General features: G+C 69.8%; 1 protein-coding gene across 5 annotated transcripts in view; it reads right to left on the reverse strand.

Moving 5' to 3' along the window:
• The window catches only part of PLEC (plectin), a 173,208-nt gene that overhangs the window by 46,739 nt on the left and 103,880 nt on the right, over positions 1-22,589 (reverse strand). For 4 of the 5 annotated variants that reach the window (XM_077809596.1, XM_077809592.1, XM_077809595.1 and 1 more), the window contains 4 exons: positions 13,090-13,151; positions 6,721-6,810; positions 2,317-2,394; positions 1,840-1,932 (listed from right to left, as the gene is read on the reverse strand). In XM_077809596.1, coding sequence (XP_077665722.1) covers positions 1,840-1,932; positions 2,317-2,394; positions 6,721-6,810; positions 13,090-13,151 — 323 coding nt within the window. Of the gene's footprint in view, positions 1-1,839; positions 1,933-2,316; positions 2,395-6,720; positions 6,811-13,089; positions 13,152-22,046; positions 22,199-22,589 lie in introns of those variants that run through there. The other variant, XM_077809594.1, reaches the window with a different exon arrangement.

Here is a 22,589-nt window from a genome sequence, read left to right on the forward strand (position 1 = left end):
GCTGTTCCCGATTCCTGTGCTAACACGCTCTGTTCTACGCTGTGTTCCTGCCGACTAAAAAACCTTCGGTTACACGCGGGCTGAGAGTCGCTGCTGCCTGCGGTGTTGGGGGCAGGGCCCTTTGGGGGTGTGCAAGGCTTCCCCAGGGGCGAACAGGGGGCTGAACGCGCCGAAGCACCGAAGCTGAGCAGGCTCCTGGCCCGGGCGTGAGGGTGCCCTGCGGGAGTCACGCTGCATCAGAGTCCTGCCTGGCTTCACTCGGGGCGGCTCCCGAGCAGCCTGGGACTCCGTGACACCCCACCCCAGGGTCTCCGGTGGCGAGGCTCCAGGCAGCCTCCTTCCTGTTTCACTGGGGACCGCAGCCTGCGGGGGGGCGGTTAGGGGCTGCCGGTCGCCGGCGCTCACCGCAAGCGCCCACGCTGGGCACAAACCCCCAACCCCAGCGGAAATGGTGTCTGAATCACCGCCCGGCTCTGCATGCCTCCCCCCGCCGCAGGGGGGCTTGCTGGCCCCCAGCCAGGGACACGTCCTACGGCACACGCCCCCCCCCCGACAGAGGCTGCAGGCTGGGCCACGACAGTAGGCAGGACGGAAACACCTGCTCCGCCAGCTGCCTGGCATCTCTCCACTCCCGCTGCTCTCCCCAGAGCACACGGCAGGTCCCGATGCCCTGGGTGCTCCATGAGCAGCCAGCCCCCGCTGCTCCCGCACTGCTGCAGCAGGGATACTGCCCAGACCCCAGCCTGCTGCCGCTCTCCTGCTCTGGGCAGGGAAAGGAGCCCACAGGCAGCCTCCGGGAACACCAGGACTCCTGGATCCAGAGCCCTTTGCTTGGGCTCTGCAAGCTGAGCTGCCCCTCCTCCCCAGTGCAGCCTGTGGGGAAGGGGGGCCCTGCCCCACCCCGTTCCCACCCCTGGGGGCTGCGCTCTACTGGGACTATGAGCAGAGGAGCTGCAGAGCCTGGCCAGGAAGAGCAGCGCGTGTGCCGGGCTGACTGCCATGCCCAGCTCCAGGCCAGTCGCGGCACGAGGCGGGCAGCACAGGGGTGCCCAGCAGGAGCCAGCCCCAAGGAGCAGCGTGGTGACGGGTGTGCAGCCGCAGGGGGGACCCGCGTGCAATGGAGCAGGGGCGGCCAGGCGGCCAGGCCAGGAAGCCCGTGGCTGGGGCCAGCTCCGCCGGTTCCTGCCGTTCCTAGGTGGTCGGTGAGAACTGGGCAGCTCCAGCTTCACCAGGGCTCCGCCGGCCCCCGGTTCAGCACCCGCAAGGCCAGGAAACGACTGTGGCTAGCTCGCAGGGAGCAGGCACGGATGCCAGCCAGGGCCCGTGTGTCTGAGTCACCCCGGCGGCCAGGCTCCGCCCTGGGGCTAAGCCGCGCTTCGGCAGCCTGGCACAGGGAGCGGGTGACTCAGCCTCCAAAAGGCTGCCCCTGCGGCTGCCACGTTCCCGCCCAGGCAGCCGGCGTCTCCCCTCCCCCGCCGTGCCGGGGCTGGCAGAGCCCAGCATCCCGCGCAGAGGCCAAGGGCCACGCCCCAGCGGGAGGGCGGGAGGCTCCCCCGGCAGGGAGCGGCTGAGGCCAGGCCAGGGGGAGGGAGAAGCAAGGAGCCCCAAGGTCTCACCTCACTCCAGAGCAGCTCCCCCCTCTGCCCTGCCCCACGGCCCTCCCAGCCCAACCCCCGGGAGAAGGGAGCAGGTCCCCGCCCTACCCAATGCCCGGCCCCACAGGACCCAGTGAAAGAGAGCGAGAGCGAGCGCTCTAGGCCTGGCCTTTCCCAGCAGAGGGCGCTGGGGGGGGGGGGGGGGCAAGGGTGCGGGGGGGGGGGCAGGTGGAGCCAGGCTCACCTGGAAGTGGAGGATGATGGTCCAGATGAGGCCCAGCGTGAGCTTGGGGTTGCCGTCGGCGATGTCATCGTTGCGGATGTTCACCAGCTTCACCTGCCGACACCAGAGCCGCGGTTACGTCATGGGGCCCAATGGGCTCCTCAGGCTGCAGGCCTGGGGCCTGCCCCTCCTCCCCGGCGAGACCCCCCCATCACAGCAGGGGCAGAGCCTGCCCCTCCCCCGGTCCCTGGCGAGACCCCCCCCATCACAGCAGGGGCAGAGCCTGCCCCTCCCCCGGTCCCTGGCGAGACCCCCCCCATCACAGCAGGGGCAGAGCCTGCCCCTCCCCCGGTCCCTGGCGAGACCCCCCCCCATCACAGCAGGGTGGAACCTGCCCCTCCCCCGGTCCCTGGCGAGACCCCCCCCCATCACAGCAGGGTGGAACCTGCCCCTCCCCGGGCCCCGGCCCCGGCCCCGGCCTGCCCCCCTGCAGCTCACCTGCCGGTGTTTCAGGTAATCCAGGGCAATCTGCACATTCTGCAGCTTATGGAAGCGCATTCGCCCCTTCTCGCGGGGCTGCAAAGACAGAAGGAGCAGGAGGGTGAGTGGCCAAGCCAAGGCACCAGGGCCCCCCTAGTGCCCTGAGCACTCCTCCCTCCATGCAGGGCAGGGCCAGCAGCCTTGGTACAGGTCTGGTCCCCACTGCCAAACTGCGGAGCTAGGGCTCCGGCGAGAAGTGAGAGCAAGAGGAACCCAACAGCTGGTGCCCCCAGTCAGTAGGCGCCAGGACCCCTCCCTCCATGGGTGTAGCTCATGGCGGGGCAGGAGCTGAGTGGTCCTCCCTGGCCAGGCCTAGCTGCCCTAACTGGCTCCTCTCCCAGGTGCCCATTCCATTGCCCCATGCCCCAGCAGGCCAGGGGCTGCGCAGTTGTGACAAAGTGGGACTGTTCTTAATGTTTCCTCTGAATAGTGTGGGGGTGCCTCAGTTTCCCCTAGGGAGTTCTTAAGTCTCTAGGGGGCGGGGTAAGGGTGTAGGATCATTGCAGAGCTCTAGAGGGCAGGTGTGTGCAGGGGTCTGGACACAGGGAATGGCCGACACCCTGTTTCCTGGCAACGGATGGCCTGGGCCCTTCCCCCCTGCAACGTGAGAGCTAAAGGGTTGGAGAACAAAGGAATCCGGTGACCTCCTGGCCCGGGAAACGGACAAAGCCCAGAGCAGGGCGGGGCTGGAGAGAATTTCAGTTTGGGGCTGGCTGGAATATGGAGTGAAGGGCAGACGTGGTTGTCTGGCTCACTGCCCCCCAAAATGGACCTGACTGAGGGGTCCTGTTCTCTGCACCTACAAGCTCTGTGTTAGACCATGTTCCTGTCGTCTAATAAACCTCTGTTTTACTGGCTGGCTGAGAGTCACGTCTGACTGCGAAGTTGGGGGGCAGGACCCTCGCATGAGCAGACTCGCTGTGGGAAGCGCACGGAGGGGCAGAGGAGGCTGAATGCTCCAAGGTCAGACCCAGGAAGGTAGAAGCTGGGTGAGCTGTGTGTCCTGAAGACAGGCTGCTCACAGAAAGGTGACTGCCCCAGAGTCCTGCCTGGCTTCATGGGGAGCAGTTCCAGAGCATCGCCCAGGGACGCCGGGACAGGAGTCACCCTGAGGGGCTGCAACAGGAGCAAGCTCAGCCGTTGGGGGTGACAGAGCTCCCCAGGGACTGACGGACAGTGTCAATGGGGCAGCCCCTTTCTCTGTACTACCCCCCAGCCCGAGGGCCCTGCCCTACAGCTGCTGGGCCTCAGGAGCCCATTGCTAGAGGGGAAGCCGGGACGCTGCTCTCCGGGGGCAGAGAAGAATTGCACCCAGGGCATCTCCTACTGCCTCCAGGTCTCCCCTGCCCCGGGCCCTGAGTCTACAGGGTGCCGTGGCCGAGGTGCTCAGGACGGGACCAGGGCTCACGGCGCAAGCAGGGTTAGGCACAGGGCTTGCAAACCATGCGGACAGAGGACGGGCTGGAGAGGAAGGGCTGCTGGCCTTGGCACCTCTGGAGGCTGGGAACCAGGCTGGTGCTCAGGGCCGGGGTCCCACCAAGCCACAGAGCCAGCTGCCCGCAGCTCAGCCCGCCTGGTCACTGCCTCTCCAGGTCCCTTGGCAGCAGCACTCCCCACGCTGCAGAGCCCGAGGGCAGTGCCCAGGAGAGGGGGCACATCCCAGCCAGACTGCCGGGCAGGGGCCCCCCTTCGCTAGCTGGAACAGGAGGCTCCCGGCAGCGGGGCGGAGCTGTGGGGCGCGAAGCCTGAAGGAAGGGGCAGAGCAGGGGGCGTGGGGCTGGGCCCGGAAATCCTCAGCCACTAGTTGTTCCCACGGGAGGCTGGAAGGAAATGTGCCGAATGAAACAATAGCAAGGAAAGTGCTGAGCACGGATGGGCTGCGGCTCCGAGCTTCCTCCAGGGCACCTGGATACAGCCGGCCAGCCCTGCCCCACGGCCAGCACCCACCAGCCCCAGGGCAGGCCAGGGCCCGGCTCTGCCTTCCTGCGCCCTCCTCCCCACACGGCCTGGGGGCAGCGAGAGCTCCGGAGCCTGAGATGGTGCCCCTGTGTGGGGAGCACAGCAAGGTGCCACGCTGCACACTGCACGTGGAGCCCCAAGATGCCTGCCCCTCTCGGGGCCTGCAAGGGGCGCCAAGCACAGCCCAGGGGACGTGGGCATGACGCAGCGCAAGTCTCCGGACCTGCAAAAAGGGACCGGCCGCTCGCCCGGCCAGAAGGGACCGGGACCCCCGTGTCAGACTGCGCACGGATGCTGGGGCACTGCGGCCACGCCAACAGAGGGGAGAGCCCCCCCAGGCGCCAAACTGGGGCACTGGGGCCAGCCCTGCCTGACGGGGAGAGCGCCCCCTGCTGAGCCCCCGACCCGCTCCCTGCAGCACAGCGCCCCCTAGCGCCCCCTGGGCCAGCCCTGCCTGCTGGGGACAGTGCCCCCTGCTGAGTCCCCACCTCGCTCCCTGCCCCCTAGCGCCCCCCAGCACCCCCTGGGGCCAGCCCTGCCTGCCGGGGAGAGCACCCCCTGCTGAGCCCCCGCCCCGCTCCCTGCAGCACAGCGCCCCCTAGTGCCCCCTGAGGCCAGCCCTGCCTGCTGGGGAGAGCGCCCCCTGCTGAGCCCCCACCCCGCTCCCTGCAGCACAGCGCCCCCTAGCGCCACCTAGGGCCAGCCCTGCCTGCTGGGGACAGTGCCCCCTGCTGAGCCCCCACCTCGCTCCCTGCCCCCTAGCGCCCCCCAGCACCCCCTGGGGCCAGCCCTGCCTGCCGGGGAGAGCACCCCCTGCTGAGCCCCCGCCCCGCTCCCTGCAGCACAGCGCCCCCTAGGGCCAGCCCTGCCTGCTGAGGAGAGCACCCCCTGCTGAGCCCCCTAGCGCCCTCTGCCCCCTAGCGCCCCCTAGGCCAGCCCTGCCTGCCAGGGGACAGCGCCCCCTGCTGAGCCCCCGCCCCGCTCCCTGCAGCACAGCGCCCCCTAGCACCCCCTGGGGCCAGCCCTGCCTGCCGGGGACAGTGCCCCCTGCTGAGCCCCCGCCCCACTCCCTGCAGCACAGCGCCCCCTAGGAGAGCCCTGCCTGCTGGGGAGAGCGCCCCCTGCTGAGTCCCCTAGCGCCCCCTAGGCCAGCCCTGCCTGCCAGGGGACAGCACCCCCTGCTGAGCCCCCGCCCCGCTCCCTGCAGCACAGCGCCCCCTAGCGCCCCCTGGGGCCAGCCCTGCCTGCTGGGGAGAGCGCCCCCTGCTGAGCCCCCGCCCCGCTCCCTGCAGCACAGCGGCCCCTAGCGCCCCCTGGGGCCAGCCCTGCCTGCTGGGGACAGTGCCCCCTGCTGAGCCCCCACCCCGCTCCCTGCCCCCTAGCGCACCCCAGGGCCAGCCCTGCCTGCTGGGGAGAGCGCCCCCTGCTGAGCGCCCCCCGCGGCAGGCCCCAGCCGGCGGCGCGAGCGGCCGGGGGGCGCGGGGGGCTCGGAGGGGTTTCTGCCCCGGCAGGCGCGGCCCCCAGGAGCGCGGCAGGCCCCAGAGCGGGGCCCCGGGGCCTCCCCCGGCCGTGCCTGCCCCCCAGCCCGGCCCCACCCTGGGGCGGCCGGGCAGCCCGCCCCCGCAGCCCAGCCAATGGCAGGCGAGCGGCGGGTGGAGCCGAGCGGCGAGTGGCTGGGCTCACCGTGACCTCGTGGCTCCCCAGCCAATCGGGCGGGCCGGGCGGGGCGGGGCCGGGAGCGAAGGCGGAACCACTCACCGGCCGCACGCTCCTGATCAGGTCGCGCTCCCTCGGCTAGCCAGCAGGAGCAGCACGGACAGGAGGCAAAGGCCAGAGGGCAGAGGTCAGGGGTCAGAGGTCAGCAGACAAGTACAAAGAAGCAGAAAGTTCAGTGTCGCAAAGTAACGTTAATGTGTTAAAAGCCCACGATGCACCGGGGGGTCCGGGGGTCCGGGGGCCCGGGAACCAGGCTGATTTCCCGAGCAGGCCCGGCGAGAGGTCAGGGGTCACAGAGCATGCGGGGTCAGCGGGCAGGGGTGCCGGGGAAGCAGGGGTCACGACCCTCCCCCAAGGGGACCGGGCCCGAGTCTGCAGGGGCCTGAGGGTTTGGGGGAGGTGGTGCTGGGCCGGGCAGGGGCCCAGCCTATGGGTCAGCGGGCGAGGACGTGCCCTGGCGGGGGTGGGGGGATGTGACGCGGGGGGGGGGAGAGGAGGGCGTGGCATGCGGGGGGAGCAGCGCAGAGCAGACACTCGCCCTGAGAACCTCTCCCCTCCCCACCCCCGGCACCGGACCAGAACCTGCTCCTTGCCCCGACCGGGCCGGGACAGGCCCCTGCGCTGGCAGGACGGGCCCCGGAGCGGGGAGGCGGCTGTGCGCAGTCCGGGAGCCAGCGGTGCACCTACCAGGGTATCCCCCGAGAGCACCTCCAGCAGTGAGATGAGGTTGTGGCCATCCCGCAGGTCCTCGTACATGTCGCTGACATGGCGCTGAGCCTGCGGAGACGGAAAGGAACCGTTAACGGGGGCAAAGCTAACCGCGGCCACGGAGCCGCCGGCCAGCCCTCGGCCGAGCCCTGAGGGCTGCCCTCACCCAGCACCTCGGCCGCCCGCTGACAAGGGGTGCGGGTGTCTGACTCGCTCGCCAAAGAACATCATGGAAGGGCTCAAACGAAAGCCATGGTCACACGGGTCATCACGGTCACTGCAAAACGCAGGTGCGTGCCATGCAAGGCGGTGTGGATCCGAACCAGAGCACTGCGTTCCCAAAGGCGACATGCCTCCACCCGAGTCCTCCCGACAGAGACAAGGCAGCACTGTGCATCAGTGTGGTAAGCTAGACAATGGACGCCCATTTCCACACAAAGTCAAATGTTAGCCGAGAGCGGTGACGTCACCAGGAAAGGAGCACACAGGAACAAACAAGCCCCGGGGGTTATCCTGTCTAGGAGTAAAACCAATGGACTCTGGGGGTGTTTCTAGAAAGCAGAGACACCCCCGCCCCGCCGGAGCCCTACTCTAGGAAGTAAATGGACAGCGCGTCGGCAGTCAGGAAAGCGGGGTCTCAGCCAGCCTGGGGTGAAAACACTGGCGAGAACTTGGGGTGAGAAAGCTCTTGAGCCGGAAGGGGAACCGGTTAGCTACGTGCGGTCTCCAGAAAGCGTGCTACGATTTGGTTTTGCATCCACCATTTGTTTTCAATATCCTTCCCCCTGTCACCTGGATATTACCTGGATGATCCTTCCCCCTGTCACCTGGACGTCTGGTCTTTCCTGATAAACGCACAGTGCAGGGGGCCAGCCAGGCGCTGGCCCTGGGAGAAGTCTTACAGCGGGTGCGTTCTGTTCCTCGGGGCCAGCGGGCCTGGGCATTCTGCGAGTGTCCTGGATGCAGGGGCTGGGCATGTGCCTAGCGCTAACCTGTCTGGAGCTAGCGGGGTCTGTGGGGCCTGGCGGGCAGCCTTTACACTGCCAGAGGCTGGCTGTTTCAGGGCCTGACCCACTCCGAGGGCTGGGCTGGGCTGGCCTCCTTCCCCACTGCACTGATGCTGGCAGGGCCAGGCTGGGGCCGGAGCTCAGGAGCTCTGATGCCTGCGCCTGGCTCCGGGCGCTGTGGTGCGCTGCCCCTGAGCCCTGCCAGCCCATGGCCTCCACCCCCCACAGCCCCAAGCCCATGGCCCTGCCTGGGGAGCAGGGAGGGCAGACAGGAGCCATGCGTGGTGCCGTCGGTCACGCCGTGCATAGGACGGGATGCCACCTACCTCTGCTCGCCAATGCTGCCGCAGGAGGGGAGGGCAGGAAGAGAGAGAGAGGGGGGTTAGGGGCAGAGAGGAGGTGCAGACCCTGTGTTCAGCTCCCCAGCCCCCGCCCGGCCTGCTGCCCATGCCCCGGGGCCGTGAGCACAGCAGGGATCCTGGGCCCCCCACACTGGATGCTCCACTCCGGGCAGTGCCCCTGGAGCCCCTTGGCTTGGGAGAGCCCGGCCCAGCACTCACCCCCTGGGCGGAGCAGGCCCCAGGGAGCGATGGGGAGCCAACCAAAGCAGAGAGATTCCCCTCCCCACACAGGGGGCCTCCCCATGGCGGAACTGCAGAGCTGCACCGTGCCTGCCCCCTGCACAGAGCCGGAGCCCCCTGTGCCAGCCTCACGGCCCACATGGGTCAGGCCAGCGAGCTCCCACCCACCCAGCCCCACAGCCTGGCCAGCCCCGGCATCTCCCCTGCCTGGCCCCATGCGCTGCCCCCCATGGGCCACCCTGCGCTCTGCCTGTGCAGGTAGCCCAGGGCCCTGGCCACGGGCGCCAGGGTTGGCTGTCTGCCCTGGTTTGGGGTGTGCCGGATGCGTCCCAGCCAGGCCAGGCCCTGCCCCTGGGAGCTGAGTGCACAGAGCATGGGGGCAGGGATTACAGGCCTGGCACAGGGCTGGTGCAGGCAGGCACACCAGAATGTGCGTGGCCAGACACGCGTGTGGGGGCAGGGCAGGCGGGCTCCAGCGCGTGCTGCTCTCTGGAGCCGGGCTTGGCTCGTGGTGCCAGGGCAAAGGCCGGTGCTAGGAGGCGGCATGTCCTGCATGGTGCAGGGCCGTGGCCATGTCCACGTGCTCAGCCAGGCATTACTGGTTAGACGCGGGGCCGTGGCCACATCCCCATGCTCAGCCGGACACTAGTGGTTAGACGAGGGGCCATGTCCATGTCCCCGTGCTCAGTCGGGCGTTACTGGTTAGATGTGGGGCCGTGGCCGTGTCCCCATGCTCAGCTGGGCACCAGTGGTTAGACACGAGGCCGTGGCCCCATGCTCAGTTGGGCACTAGTGGTTATACACAGGGCTGTGGCCCCGTCCCTGTGCTCAGTCGGGCGCTAGTGGTTGGATGCAGGGCAGTGGCCCCGTCCCCGTGCTCAGTCGGGTGTTACTGGTTAGACGCAGGGCCGTGGCCCCGTCCCCGTGCTCAGTTGGGCGTTACTGGTTAGACGCAGGGCCGTGGCCCCGTCCCCGTGCTCAGTCGGGCGTTACTGGTTAGACGCAGGGCCGTGGCCCCGTCCCCGTGCTCAGTCGGGCGTTACTGGTTAGACGCAGGGCCGTGGCCCCGTCCCCGTGCTCAGTCGGGCGCTAGTGGTTAGACGCAGGGCCGTGGCCCCGTCCCCGTGCTCAGTCGGGCGCTAGTGGTTAGACGCAGGGCCGTGGCCCCGTCCCCGTGCTCAGTCGGGCGCTAGTGGTTAGACGCAGGGCCGTGGCCCCGTCCCCGTGCTCAGTCGGGCGTTACTGGTTAGACGCAGGGCCGTGGCCCCGTCCCCGTGCTCAGTCGGGCGTTACTGGTTAGACGCAGGGCCGTGGCCCCGTCCCCGTGCTCAGTCGGGCGCTAGTGGTTAGACGCAGGGCCGTGGCCCCGTCCCCGTGCTCAGTCGGGCGCTAGTGGTTAGACGCAGGGCCGTGGCCCCGTCCCCGTGCTCAGTCGGGCGTTACTGGTTAGACGCAGGGCCGTGGCCCCGTCCCCGTGCTCAGTCGGGCGTTACTGATTAGACGCAGGGCCGTGGCCCCGTCCCTGTGCTCAGTTGGGCGCTAGTGGTTGGATGCAGGGCAGTGGCCCCGTCCCCGTGCTCAGTCGGGCGTTACTGGTTAGACGCAGGGCCGTGGCCACGTCCCCGTGCTCAGTCGGGCGTTACTGGTTAGACGCAGGGCCGTGGCCACGTCCCCGTGCTCAGTCGGGCGTTACTGATTAGACGCAGGGCCGTGGCCCCGTCCCTGTGCTCAGTTGGGCGCTAGTGGTTGGATGCAGGGCAGTGGCCCCGTCCCCGTGCTCAGTCGGGCGTTACTGGTTAGACGCAGGGCCGTGGCCCTGTCCCCGTGCTCAGTCGGGCGTTACTGGTTAGACGCAGGGCCGTGGCCACGTCCCCGTGCTCAGTCGGGCGTTACTGGTTAGACGCAGGGCCGTGGCCACGTCCCCGTGCTCAGTCGGGCGTTACTGGTTAGATTCGGGGCCCTGGCCGTGTCCCCATGCTCAGCTGGGCACCAGTGGTTAGAAGAGGGGCCGTGGCCGTGTCCCTGTGCTCAGCCGGGCACTAGTGGTTAGACGCGGGGCCCTGGCTATGTCCCCGTGCTCAGCCGGGCACTAGTGCTTAGATGCGGGGCCGTGGCCATGTCCCTGCACTCAGCCAGGCTGGGCATTACTGGTTAGACACAGGGCCAGGGCCGTGTCCCTGCACTCAGCCATACCGGGTGTTACTGGTTAGACGCGGGGCCAGGGCTGTGTCCCTGCACTCAGCCATACCGGGTGTTACTGGTTAGACGCGGGGCCAGGGCTGTGTCCCGCCACTCAGCCGGACCGGGCGTTACTGGTTAGATGCGGGGCCAGGGCTGTGTCCCGCCACTCAGCCGGACCGGGCGTTACTGGTTAGATGCGGGGCCAGGGCCGTTTCCCTGCACTCAGCCGGGCCGGGCGTTACTGGTTAGACGCGGGGCCAGGGCCGTGTCCCTGCACTCAGCCGTGCCGGGCGTTACTGGTTAGACGCGGGACCAGGGCCGTGTCCCTGCACTCAGCCGTGCCGGGCGTTACTGGTTAGACGCGGGACCAGGGCCGTGTCCCTGCACTCAGCCGTGCCGGGCGTTACTGGTTAGACGCGGGACCAGGGCCGTGTCCCTGCACTCAGCCGTGCCGGGCGTTACTGGTTAGACGCGGGGCCTGGGCCGTGTCCCTGCACTCAGCCGGGCCGGGTGTTACTGGTTAGACGTGGGGCCAGGGCCGTGTCCCTGCACTCGGCCGGGCTGGGCGTTACTGGTTAGACGCGGGACCAGGGCCGTGTCCCTGCACTCAGCCGGGCCGGGTGTTACTGGTTAGACGCGGGGCCGGGGCCGTGTTCCTGCCCTCGGCCGGGCCGGGCATTACTGGTTAGACGCGGGGCTGGGGCCACGTCCCTGTATTTGGCCGGGCCGGGCATTACTGGTTAGACGCGGGGCCGGGGCCATGTCCCTGCATTCGGCCGGGCCAGGCATTACTGGTTAGATGCGGGGCCAGGGCTGTGTCCCTGCACTGCAGCAACCTGGGGAACTCCCTGCTGCAAGATGCCAGCAAGGCTGAGAGCTCAGCAATTTCCAGGGCAGAGCAGACAGTGACGTGACTCATGAGAAGAGCTGAGGTTACAACAGAAAGAGCTCCAGTCCCTCCTATCCAGGGCGAGGGAGCTGTCCCGTCAGCCCCGCACTCCCTGCTGCAGGGTTCCTGCCCCTCCCTCTGGTGCCAGCCCCGTCGGGCAGGAGGCAGGGCCCATGCGGATCCAGCCAGGCACTTCCCGTCTCCCCAGGCCCATCGGAAGGGCCTGGCTGATCTGCTGGGAGGCCAGAGCCGACTTTCCACAGTGGAAGACACAGCAGAGCCAAGTTTTCGCAAGTGCCCGGCTGCGGCGGGGGTGGGGGAGCAGACGCTGCGTCACAGGACGCTGGCCGCGCAGCTCTGAAATCCGGCTTCATCAACGCCCCCCGGAACATCCCCTTCTCCTCGGGGCCGGAGCACAATCGCCCATTGAGAGCCGGGCCGCAGGCTGCTGTGTGCTCAGCGCGGCCGTGGGAGGAGAGGCAGCCAGCCAGCTCGGCCGGGCATGGGGCTGCCTGCAGGCACGAGGCAAAGCGGCTCCTTCCAGGCCAGGGAGGCTCCGGAGGCTTGCTCCCCGGCCTGCCTGAACTGCCCCTGCCTGGTCAGAGCACACAGCTTCCCACTGCTCCGGCGCCCAGCCCTTGTCTCCTTGTCGCCAGGCACCCCTTCTCCCACCCCGCCAAGCTCTCCGGCTGGGGCTCACACCAGGAGGCAGAGCGGAGCCAGGTGCCAGATGTGGATGCTCCTCCCAGCAGGAGCTGGGCACCGCCCTCACATACTGTGGCACGGCTGGCCCTCGCCTCCCCTCGCCGTGGGCAGGGACTGCTCCCCGCACCCCTGCCCAGGCATTACCAACCAGTGCTGCGCAGCGCCCAGCAGCCCCAGCCAGCCCCGTGCTGCACTGTCTGCTCTGGTGCCCACCGCAGCCTGCGAGTTCCAGGCACGTGCCCCGGCGGGCTGGGGACAGACGTGATCTAGGGCAGCCCAGACACCGCCACCCCCTGCCCAGTCCAGGCGCCCGGTGCTCCGACCCAGCGCAGACAGCGCCTCCCCGTCACTTACTCTGTGGCTGCCGCTCGGCGGAGCCTGGTCTTCCAGCCCCAAGTCACACACGGGGAGGTGTGGGATGCCCTCCATGTGCCCCTCTCCATCCCGGTTCTGGCATCCCGCCCACCCCAGGGCAGCCATGGGGGTGGGGCACAGCGGGTAGCGTGGCAGTATGCAGGACTGCACCTCGCAGCCAGACAGGAGTGGTCACACACGGGGCACTCAGGTAGCCACCAGCTGAAGGAGGCTAGGGCCCCCCAGGGGCTGGGTCCCCTCCAAAGGGGTCTCCCCTCCTGAGAGCCACCCCTGGGAAAGGGATTGGGGTGTGCTGGCCCTTCCATAACTGGGCCCCCCAAGGGGAGAGTCCCAGCTCCAGTGACAGGGGGTTAATTGCCACCAGGGCTGCTGGGCCTGAAAGCAATGCAGTGACCTTCCCCCAAGCCGGCACTTTGCCCCCCACAGTAGGAGCCGCCTATTGTCAGCTGTTCACTCCACCCATCCTGCAGCAGTGAGTTCCACAGGCTAACCAGTCACTGCTGGTTAACAGTGAGGGACCTGCCCAGCCCTGGGCTGTCACCCCTGCTGCCCTGCCCTCCGCCGAGAGGTCCCACCCCCTACCCATGGGGGGGCGGGCGGGCACCCTTACCTTGATGAGGTGCTTGTTGACCCATTTGGTGAAGGTTTTCTTCTGGACCCGGTCTCGCTCATCTGCAAGAGAGGAGACGACGGGTGTTAGTGCATGTGGGAGGGCACAGGGGGCTTACGGAGTCTGGGCGGGGAAGAGCGGTGGCAGCCCCCCCCCGGCAAGCAGGGCCAGAACTCAGAAGAGGGATGAGCAAGACCCCGCAGGCTCCCAGAGCTCAGCACAGGCAGGAAGGGGCCTGACTCATCGGTGCCAATGGGAAGGAAATGGTTGCAATGACTCACACGCCGCGCCGTGCCCCCCTGCTGTGCCCCATGCCCAGCCCCAGGGCACGAGGAGCTGATGGCCGATGCCCCAGAGCAGCCCCCTGCACCCACTCCCACGTGGGTCACAGCAGCCGGGCACCCCTCCGAGCGCAGCAACCTGGGTCGGTCCCTGCCGGCCGGGCCCCAGGGCGCCCCCTCCAGTGCCCCCCAGCACTCACCCCACTGCAGGAGCCTGCTGCCCCTGGGGCTGGTGCCTCCTGAGCCCCACACGCTCTAGGGGTCCAGGGCAGAGGCGAGAGCCCCCAAAAGGCGCCAGCAAACAGGCCACAGCAGGGACCCAAAGGCAGCAGGGGGGCAGGCGAGCCAAGGGGAGCGGCTCTTCGGCAGCAACGGGCGGGGGGTCCCTGTGTGGGGGCGGGGGTCTCAGTCACTACTGGGAGAGCCATGGGGAGTAGGGGTGCTGGCACACGGCAGGGAGCAGCCGTCTGCACGCCCAGCAGGCCAGGGCCCCCCGGAGAACAGCCCAGATGCCCTGCCCCGCAGACACTGGGGTGGGCCCCACAGCTGGCTCAGGGGCTGGGACCCGTGTCCGGCAGGACAGGCCGTGCTGCTCCGGTGGGGACCGGCTCAGCCCCACCCGGCCCCAGCTCAGCAGCAGCTGGGAACATCGAGCCATGGGCAGGCAGTGCCAGGAACGATGCCCAGGTGCCCCCCTGCTCTCTGCCTGAGCCAGAGGGCCCATCTCTCACCCCACAGACACCCTCATCTCTGAGGGCTGCAGGAGCAAGGCCAGCCCCATGGCAGGCAGGGAGCAGAGGAGCCATTCCAAACCCCCCTCCTTCCCCAAGGCATTTCTGGAGCCACGGTCCTTCATGCTGAACCCCTCCAGAGCTCTGTGGGGACCCCAAGCCCTCCCTGAGGGGCAGCTCAGCTCCATCACCCCCAGCACATGGCCCCAGAAGCAACAGGCTCCGCCCAGCTCTGCACTGGCCTCAGGGGCTCAGGGGCTAGGAGGCCTGCGTTCCAGTCCCGGCCCCACACTAGCCGCCAGAGCCCTGGGCCAGTGGGGAGGGTGGGGGGAGCACTGACCTGCCCGGGACAGGGAGGAGTCTCCCCATGGCCCCTGTGTAACACCCCCCATGAGCAGGTTACAGCCCAGCGGGGACAGGCGAGCTGTGGTCGTGAGGAGGCTGGGAACACCCGGGAGGCACTAGGGCCCCCCACACGGCAGCTAGCCAAGGATAACATCCCCCCTTGCCCAGGTGTAAATGGCCACACTCCCCTCCCCAGAACCCACCCCTCCTCCAAGCCTGAATTGCCCGAATGAAGAGGGGACCCCCCCGCCCCAACAGGCTCGCTGCCCCGGGGGTGGGCTGGCACAGCTGCCCTCCCCACGTGGGTTTCACGTGTCGTGTCTTGTCCGGCCAGGAGAGCGTGGAGATCTGCCCGTGCAGCTCCCAGGCGCCCAGGGCCAGACACTCGCTGGGACGGGTGCCCAGCAGGGGTGTGCCTCCGGGGGCAGGGCCGACTTCCCCCACGGGACCCAGGGGCGGGGGCTGCACCCGAGGGGCAGCCGGGGCAGAGCAGCTCTCAGCAGACATGAGGGGGAGGCACAGACACACCCCTGGGGCTCAGCTCCAGCGGGGCACCACCCCCAAGGCAGGAGCACGGCGGCAATCGAGCCCCTGGGACGCTTCTCCTAGCCCCCCCCAGCTCATTCCAGCGTGGGCAGGCTGGGCGGGGCAGGAAGTGCCACTCCCGCAGGCAGGCAGGGTTCCCAGCGCCTGCCAGCCACTGCACCTACCGGGGGGGGGCATGGAGGGGCTCGGAGATGGGGCTGGGAGCAGGGGGCAGAGCCGGCAGGAGCCCCCCACAGGACCCCATTGACCTCTCCTCCCCCACAGCCCCAGTGATGCCCAAACACACCCCAGCCAGGGCAGAGGCCCTGGGCCCCCTATAGCTATGGCTGGACAGCCGGGGGCCCTGGGGGTTGCTCAGAGTGCCCTGGGGGCCACAGTGCCACGGGGGGGGGGGTTGCCCCCAGCATGGAATGCCCAGGGGGTGGGCAGTGTGTGGGGCAGAGCTCACAGCAGCTGGGGTGCCAGGGCACAGACCCCCCCCCCACACACACACACAGAGCACAGCACCAGGGCCAGGGACTGGCACCACAAGGAGGGTCACTGCTGAGGTCAGCCCCCCCCCCCCCCAACAAACACGCCATGCACAGAGCAGCCCCCCAGACAGCATGGTCTCTCCACAGCTGCCTCCCCATGCACAGCCCTAGGACAGAGACCCCAACACCGGCAACCCCCACACCCCATTCCCTAGGCACAGCATAGCCCCCTACATCCCAGAGCAGGCAATCCCCCACACCGCCCAGGTACAGCCCCCCCTATCCCCCATGCTTAGCATAGCCCCCTACATCCCAGTGCAGCAGAGCCCCCTCCAAGCCCATCACAGTCCGCCCCGTCCTGCAGGTACAGCCCCCCAAATCCCCCATCCCCCAGGTCCATCACAGGCCCCCCCATCCTGCAGGTACAGCCCCCAAATCCCCCATCCCCCAGGTCCGTCACAGGCCCCCCAATCCTGCAGGTACAGCCCCCCATGTCCTCAATCCCCCAGGTCCATCGCAGGCCCCCCCATCCTGCAGGTACAGCCCCCCATGTCTCCATCCCCCGTCACAGTCCAGCCCCCCCCACCCCCCCGTGTTCAGCCCCCTCCACAGAAAGCCCAGGATGGGGGGCAGGCTGGGCAGGGGCTCGGTACCTTTCTTGCCCTCCGTGGCCCTCAGCACGGCCAGGTAGAGGTTCTCCTCGGGGCCCTCCGGCTCCGGGCTCCACAGCCGCTGCCTGGACATGGTCCCCGGGACCCCCCAGCGATCTCCGCCCTGCCCTGCCCTGCCCTGCCCTGCCCTGCTGCCTGGCCGGTGACTGGAGAGGCAGCGCTGAGCAGCTCTCCCCACCCCGGCTCCAGCTCCTCTGCCCCGGGGGGCAGGCCTGCCCCTCCGCTCCCCAGACTCCTCCCCCAGAGAGCGGCTGGCCGGGGCGGGGGCTCCCCGCCCTTGCCCGCTGCCGGAGAGAGTCAGGAAACCTCCGAGCCCACAGCCACCGGCCTCCTGCTCGTAACCCTTTCCTGCCCGCAGCCAGCCTGCCCTGCCGCAGCCAGGCGCGGGGTCAGAGGGCTGCACCCGGGAGCAGGGGGGCCAGGCTGGACTCTCCCCCAGGAGGGGATCTGGGCCCTGGTGCCCATTCGGGTGCCCCCGACGGGACAGCTGCCCCAGGCGCAGGGATCTCCCGCTGTCATGGGGGGCATGGCTCCAGTGCCCCACAGCCCTTGGGGAGACTCCCCCTGGGAGGCTGGGCGGTGGGCACAGGAGAATACACCTCCCCACCCTGTGCTGCTCCCCCTCGGCTTCAGCCCACCTCAGCCAGGCCTGGGGGGACAAGGCTCAGCGCAGGCCAGAGAGACCCCAGGAGCCCCACGGTGCCCCCGGGACAGGGCCAGCTGCAGAAAGCCCCGGAGCCGCCATGGGGAAGGGAGAGGGCCCGCACCCCTCCCCCAGCCCTGTGCACGGCGCGGGGGAGGAGCTGCAGAGGGAACCCCAGCCGCTCCCCAGGGTATAAGGCGCTCCGCACAGGAAGCTGGCACCTGGGTGCAGCATGGACCTTGCACGCACCCCCAGGGCAAGGGGGCTGCGACACATGGCTGCACCCTGACTCATGCCGCCTCAGGGACACGCCCTGCTCCTAGCACAGCGCCCTCCGGGGACAGAGCCAGAAGCTCTCCCCAGCCCCGTGGGCGCAAGGAGCCGACGGAGCTCAGCCGAGGGCCTGCCTGGGGCCAGGGGCCACGTCCCACACGCCCCTGGCCCCCCAGAACAGCCCCTCCCCCCTGGGCAGGGCTGAGTGCACCGGGGACACCCAGGCCTCCGGCACACTGGCTTCGCTAGCCCCAGAACAGCCCCGCCTGGGGACAGAGGCAGCCCCCTGCTCGCTGGCCAGCCCCCCGCGAAGGTCAGGGCCAGAGGGAAGGGCCCCACTAGTGGCCAGGCCAGGAGCTGACAGGGCCTCCCCATCCTGTTTGCTGCCTGGGTGTGCCCCGCTCAGAAATCCCAGCCTGGCCCCGCTGCTGCCAGAGCATTTCCCCAGCTGCAGGCTAGGGCTGGGGGTCAGACCCCCCTGGCAGGGCCCTGCAGGGGCCGGGGCTGCCCTGGGACAAGCCTGGACCAGCGCCGGCTCCGAGCAGCCCCGGGCGAGGCAGCAGGGCAAAGGCAGGGAAAGCGGAGGTGCTAGATCCAGCTGCCCCCCTCGCTTCCCAGCCCGGGCTCCCCCCAGCCACCGCCCCCTCGGTTTCCAAGGAGCAGAGCTGGGCCGGGGCCAGCGCGGGGAAGAATGTGCCCGACAACGGTTTCTAAACCACAAGTATTTTCCAGCCACTGACACATATGGAGCAATGAGCTGCCGGGCCCCGGCTGACGCCAACGCACGTCACAGAGCTGGGCGCTCGCTCGCAAGCTGCCGCAGCCCACCCAGCCAAGACAGTCACTCCCCAGCAGGGGGCGCTGTGGGGGCGGGGCAGGGTGGGGATCTCCCCGCAGGGGGCGCTGTGGGGGCAGGGCAGGGCAGGGCGCTGGCTGGGCGGGGAGCTGCCAGCAGGGGGCGCTGTGGGAGCAGGGCAGGGCGCTGGCTGGGCAGGGAGCTGCCAGCAGGGGGCGCTGTGGGGGCAGGGCAGGGCAGGGCGCTCGCTGGGCGGGGAGCTGCCAGCAGGGGGCGCTGTGGGGGCAGGGCAGGGCGCTGGCTGGGCGGGGAGCTGCCAGCAGGGGGCGCTGTGGGGGCAGGGCAGGCGCTGGCTGGGCGGGGAGCTGCCAGCAGGGGGCGCTGTGGGGGCAGGGCAGGGCGCTGGCTGGGCGGGGAGCTGCCAGCAGGGGGCGCTGTGGGGGCAGGGCAGGGCGCTGGCTGGGCGGGGAGCTGCCAGCAGGGGGCGCTGTGGGGGCAGGGCAGGGCAGGGCGCTCGCTGGGCGGGGAGCTGCCAGCAGGGGGCGCTGTGGGGGCAGGGCAGGGCGCTGGCTGGGCAGGGAGCTTCCAGCAGGGGGCGCTGTGGGGGCAGGGCAGGGCGCTGGCTGGGCGGGGAGCTCCCCGCAGGGGGCGCTGTGGGGGCAGGGCAGGGCAGGGCAGGGCGCTGGCTGGGCGGGGAGCTGCCAGCAGGGGGCGCTGTGGGGGCAGGGCAGGGCGCTGGCTGGGCAGGGAGCTTCCAGCAGGGGGCGCTGTGGGGGCAGGGCAGGGCGCTGGCTGGGCAGGGAGCTTCCAGCAGGGGGCGCTGTGGGGGCAGGGCAGGGCGCTGGCTGGGCAGGGAGCTGCCAGCAGGGGGCGCTGTGGGGGCAGGGCAGGGCGCTGGCTGGGCAGGGAGCTGCCAGCAGGGGGCGCTGTGGGGGCAGGGCAGGGCGCTGGCTGGGCGGGGAGCTCCCAGCAGGGGGTGCTGTGGGGAGTGGGGCAGGGCGCTGGCTGGGCGGGGAGCTCCCAGCAGGGGGCGCTGTGGGGAGTGGGGCAGGGCGCTGGCTGGGCGGGGAGCTCCCAGCAGGGGGCACTGTGGGGAGTGGGGCAGGGCGCTGGCTGAGCGGGGAGCTCCCAGCAGGGGGCGCTGTGGGGAGTGGGGCAGGGCGCTGGCTGGGTGGGGAGCTCCCAGCAGGGGGTGCTGTGGGGAGTGGGGCAGGGCGCTGGCTGGGCGGGGAGCTCCCCGCAGGGGGCGCTGTGGGGGCAGGGCAGGGCGCTGGCTGGGCGGGGAGCTCCCAGCAGGGGGTGCTGTGGGGAGTGGGGCAGGGCGCTGGCTGGGCGGGGAGCTCCCAGCAGGGGGCGCTGTGGGGAGTGGGGCAGGGCGCTGGCTGGGCGGGGAGCTCCCAGCAGGGGGTGCTGTGGGGTCGGCGTAGCGATGGCTGCATTTGCTCCTGTCTCTCCCTGTTGCTGCGTCTGGCCCTCTGTGTAACTGGCAGGGGCAGGGCAGGCCCCAAGGGCTGCCCCCCTCAGACCCCAGGGCGCCCCGCCGTCAGCCGGGCAGGGTGCAGCACCGGTCTGGCCCAGCCACAGCCTGAGACAGCTCAGCCGCCCACCCACCAGCCCAGGGCTAGGAGACTAAGGGGGTTACAGAGTCTAAGGCCAGGGGGGATCTGCTGATCACTGAGCACCCCTCATCTCGCCAGAGCCCCCCCAACTCTAGTACACACACCCCCTTCAGCCCCCCTATACACCCACACTGCGGAGCCAGAGCAGAGCCCCCAGGCTGGATTCACAGACTCCAAGTAGCCGAATCACAATCTCGGCTTCAGCCCATTCAAGTCTCCCAGCCCCCACACTACCCGTGACCCCCTGCAGCCTCTGCTGGCTCCCCGATGCTGGCACATCGGGCAGCCGGTCTCAATGTCAGGTGCTGCCCGCCACCTCTCCCGCGATGGCGCCCCCGCCCACAAGGCCAACCCCCATTTCTCACACCTTCCAACAAGCTCCTTTGGGTTCTCCCAGGCTGCCCCTCATGCCAGGAAAGCGCCTGCCGGACACATCTGCAAAAGGCCCTCGCTGTCCCCCTTCGGCCCCCAACAGCCCTCTGCACCAGGCCCGGCGCAGCTTGACCCAGACGAGGGAGCTGGGGTGCTCCTGCTGCCCCTGGCTCACCCCGTGCCTGTACAGTGCCTGGCAGAGAGGGTCCTGCCCCGAGGAGGTCTCTGCCCCCATCACAGGAGCTGGCCAGGCCCCTGCGAACCCTGGATCCGGTCACGAGGGGGGAATTTCTAGGGCACCCCCTGCTGGATCCCACGTGAATCGCACAGCATGGGCCCAGCCCTGCGCCCAGAGCCTCTGGGAAGGTCGGGAGAACTCGCACTGCAGCCGGCCGTGAGGGCAGAGTCCAGGCTGCCCAGGGCTGCAGCAAACCAGACTGAGAACCACCGAGAGCCGGGCACCTACCCGGGGGTGGGGTCTGAGCCTACTGGTTCTATGTCAACCCAGCATCTGGCCCGGCAGCCACCCCCCTCCAGTCGAGTCACAGGCCCCCGCACTGCCTGCTACAGCCAGCCCCCTGCTACGGCCAGCCAGCCCGCAGACCCATCACCCCTGCTACAGCCGGACACCCCTTGCTCCAGCCAGAGCCCTGCAGACCAGACACCCTTGCTACACATGGACAGCCTCTGCTACAGCCAAAGAGCCCCTCCTAGAGCCAGAGAGCCCCACAAAAGAATCACCCCCACTACAGCCAGAGAGGCCTGCAGACCAGTCACCCCCGCTACAGCCAGACACCCCTTGTTACAGCCGCAGAGCCCTGAAGACCAGTCACCCCCCGCTACAGCCAGACACCCCTTGTTACAGCCGCAGAGCCCTGAAGACCAGTCACCCCCCGCTACAGCCAGACACCCCTTGTTACAGCCGCAGAGCCCTGAAGACCAGTCACCCCCGCTACAGCCAGACACCCCCACTACAGCCTGAGAGACCCACAAACCAATCACTCCCCTGTGTCCAGCCAGCCCCAGAACTGCAGGCTTCCCAGTGCCGTGCAGCTTGAGGGACCAGCAGCGTCCCGTCACTGCCAGCCGCCACGTCTGCTCAACGCCAGCCGGGGGGGGGGGGAGGGGGGCCCTGAGCTTCACCGCCATGGGCCCCCAGCTGGACGCACCTGCCTGCCACTCCCCTCCCTCACCCGGGGCGAGGCCCATGCACGGCTCACGGCTCCGCACCCAGCCCTGCACGGCACTGCTCCCCAGCAGCGCAGAACGGGGCGAGGCAGGCAGGGCAGTAGGAGAACTGGGGTCACCCACCGGGCGCCTGCCCCAGACGGCTGGGGAGCAGGGCCCATTTGGGGCAGTGCTCTGGGGCTGGCAGCTTTGCTAGAGGGGCTGGGGAAGCACGAGCCCGTCTCAGCTCCAGGGGGGGACCCCGTCCTCTGCCAGCAGACAAGGGCTGCCCCAGCCGGGCTCCCCAAGGCCTCAGGGGTCCATGGGGGGATGGGCCACCAAGGTGTGCGTGTGATCCCTCCTGCACCTGTCCCTGCAGGGGGAGGGGCTGCCCCGCCTCCCGGGGAGCTGGGGGGGGGCGGGGAGCTGCACATTGCTCAATCGCTTGGCTCAAGGGTCACTGCTACCCTGGCAGGCCCCTCCCACTGCCCGACAGCAGGAGGCGGGGCGAGGGCAAGTCCCGCCCCCAAACCATTAACCCGTCGCTGCCCTGAAAGCGGGAGCGGGGTCGGCTGAGCTCGGGCAGAACAAACACACCCCGGGCAGCCGAGTCTAGTGGCAGGAGTGAGGGCCTGGGGTGCCCTTGTACCCCTCCCTCACTACCTCGTCACTGCACCCAGCACTGCACCCCCTCCCTCAGCACCCCAACACTGCACCCATCGCCACACCCCCCACCCTGTCACTGCACCCCCCGGACACTGCACCCGTCACTGCAACCAACCCTCCCACACACACTGCACCCATCGCTGCACCCCCCACCCTGTCGCTGCACCCGTCACTGCAACCAACCCCCCCCACACACACTGCACCCATCGCTGCATCCCCCACCCTGTCACTACACCCCCCTGGACACTGCATCCGTCACTGCAACCAACCCCCCACACACACACTGCACCCATCGCTGCACCCTCCCGGACACTGCATCCGTCACTGCAACCCCCCCCCCCGCACTGCACCCCCCGCCCCCCGGCCGGACCCACCGACGCAGCAGAGCCGCCGGCTCAGGTCGCTCCTCCGCTCCGGCTCCGAGCGGCCGCTCAGCAGCCCCTCGGCGCCCCGCAGCACCGCCCGCTTGTAGGCGAAGTAGGCGGCCACGGAGGGCGCGGGGTCCGGGCTGCTGGCCATGCCGCTGCGCTGCCTCCTCGGCTCGGCCCGGCCCGGCCGGGACAGGAGCCGCCCAGCCCAGCCCCGCCCCGCCCCGAGCGGCCGGGGCCCCGCCAGCGCCGAGCCGGCCCCGCCGTGCCCGGGACCGACCCCCCCCCCGGCATCCCCTCCAGCCTGGGACCGACCCTCCAGCATCCCCTCCAGCCCGGGACCGACCCCCCCATCTCGGAACCGACCCCCCCCTCAGAACCGACCCCCTTTCCGGCATCTCCCCCGGCCAGGGACCGACCCCCCCAGCTCAGAACCGACCCCCCCGGCATCCCCCCCGGCCCGGGACCGACCCCCCGGCACCTCCCCAGGCCCGGCATCCCCCCCAGCCTGGGACCGACCCCCCCAGCTCAGAACCGACACCCCCTCGG

This window comes from Eretmochelys imbricata, chromosome 2 (genome assembly GCF_965152235.1).
Source record: "Eretmochelys imbricata isolate rEreImb1 chromosome 2, rEreImb1.hap1, whole genome shotgun sequence".
Lineage (NCBI taxonomy): Eukaryota > Metazoa > Chordata > Testudines > Cheloniidae > Eretmochelys > Eretmochelys imbricata.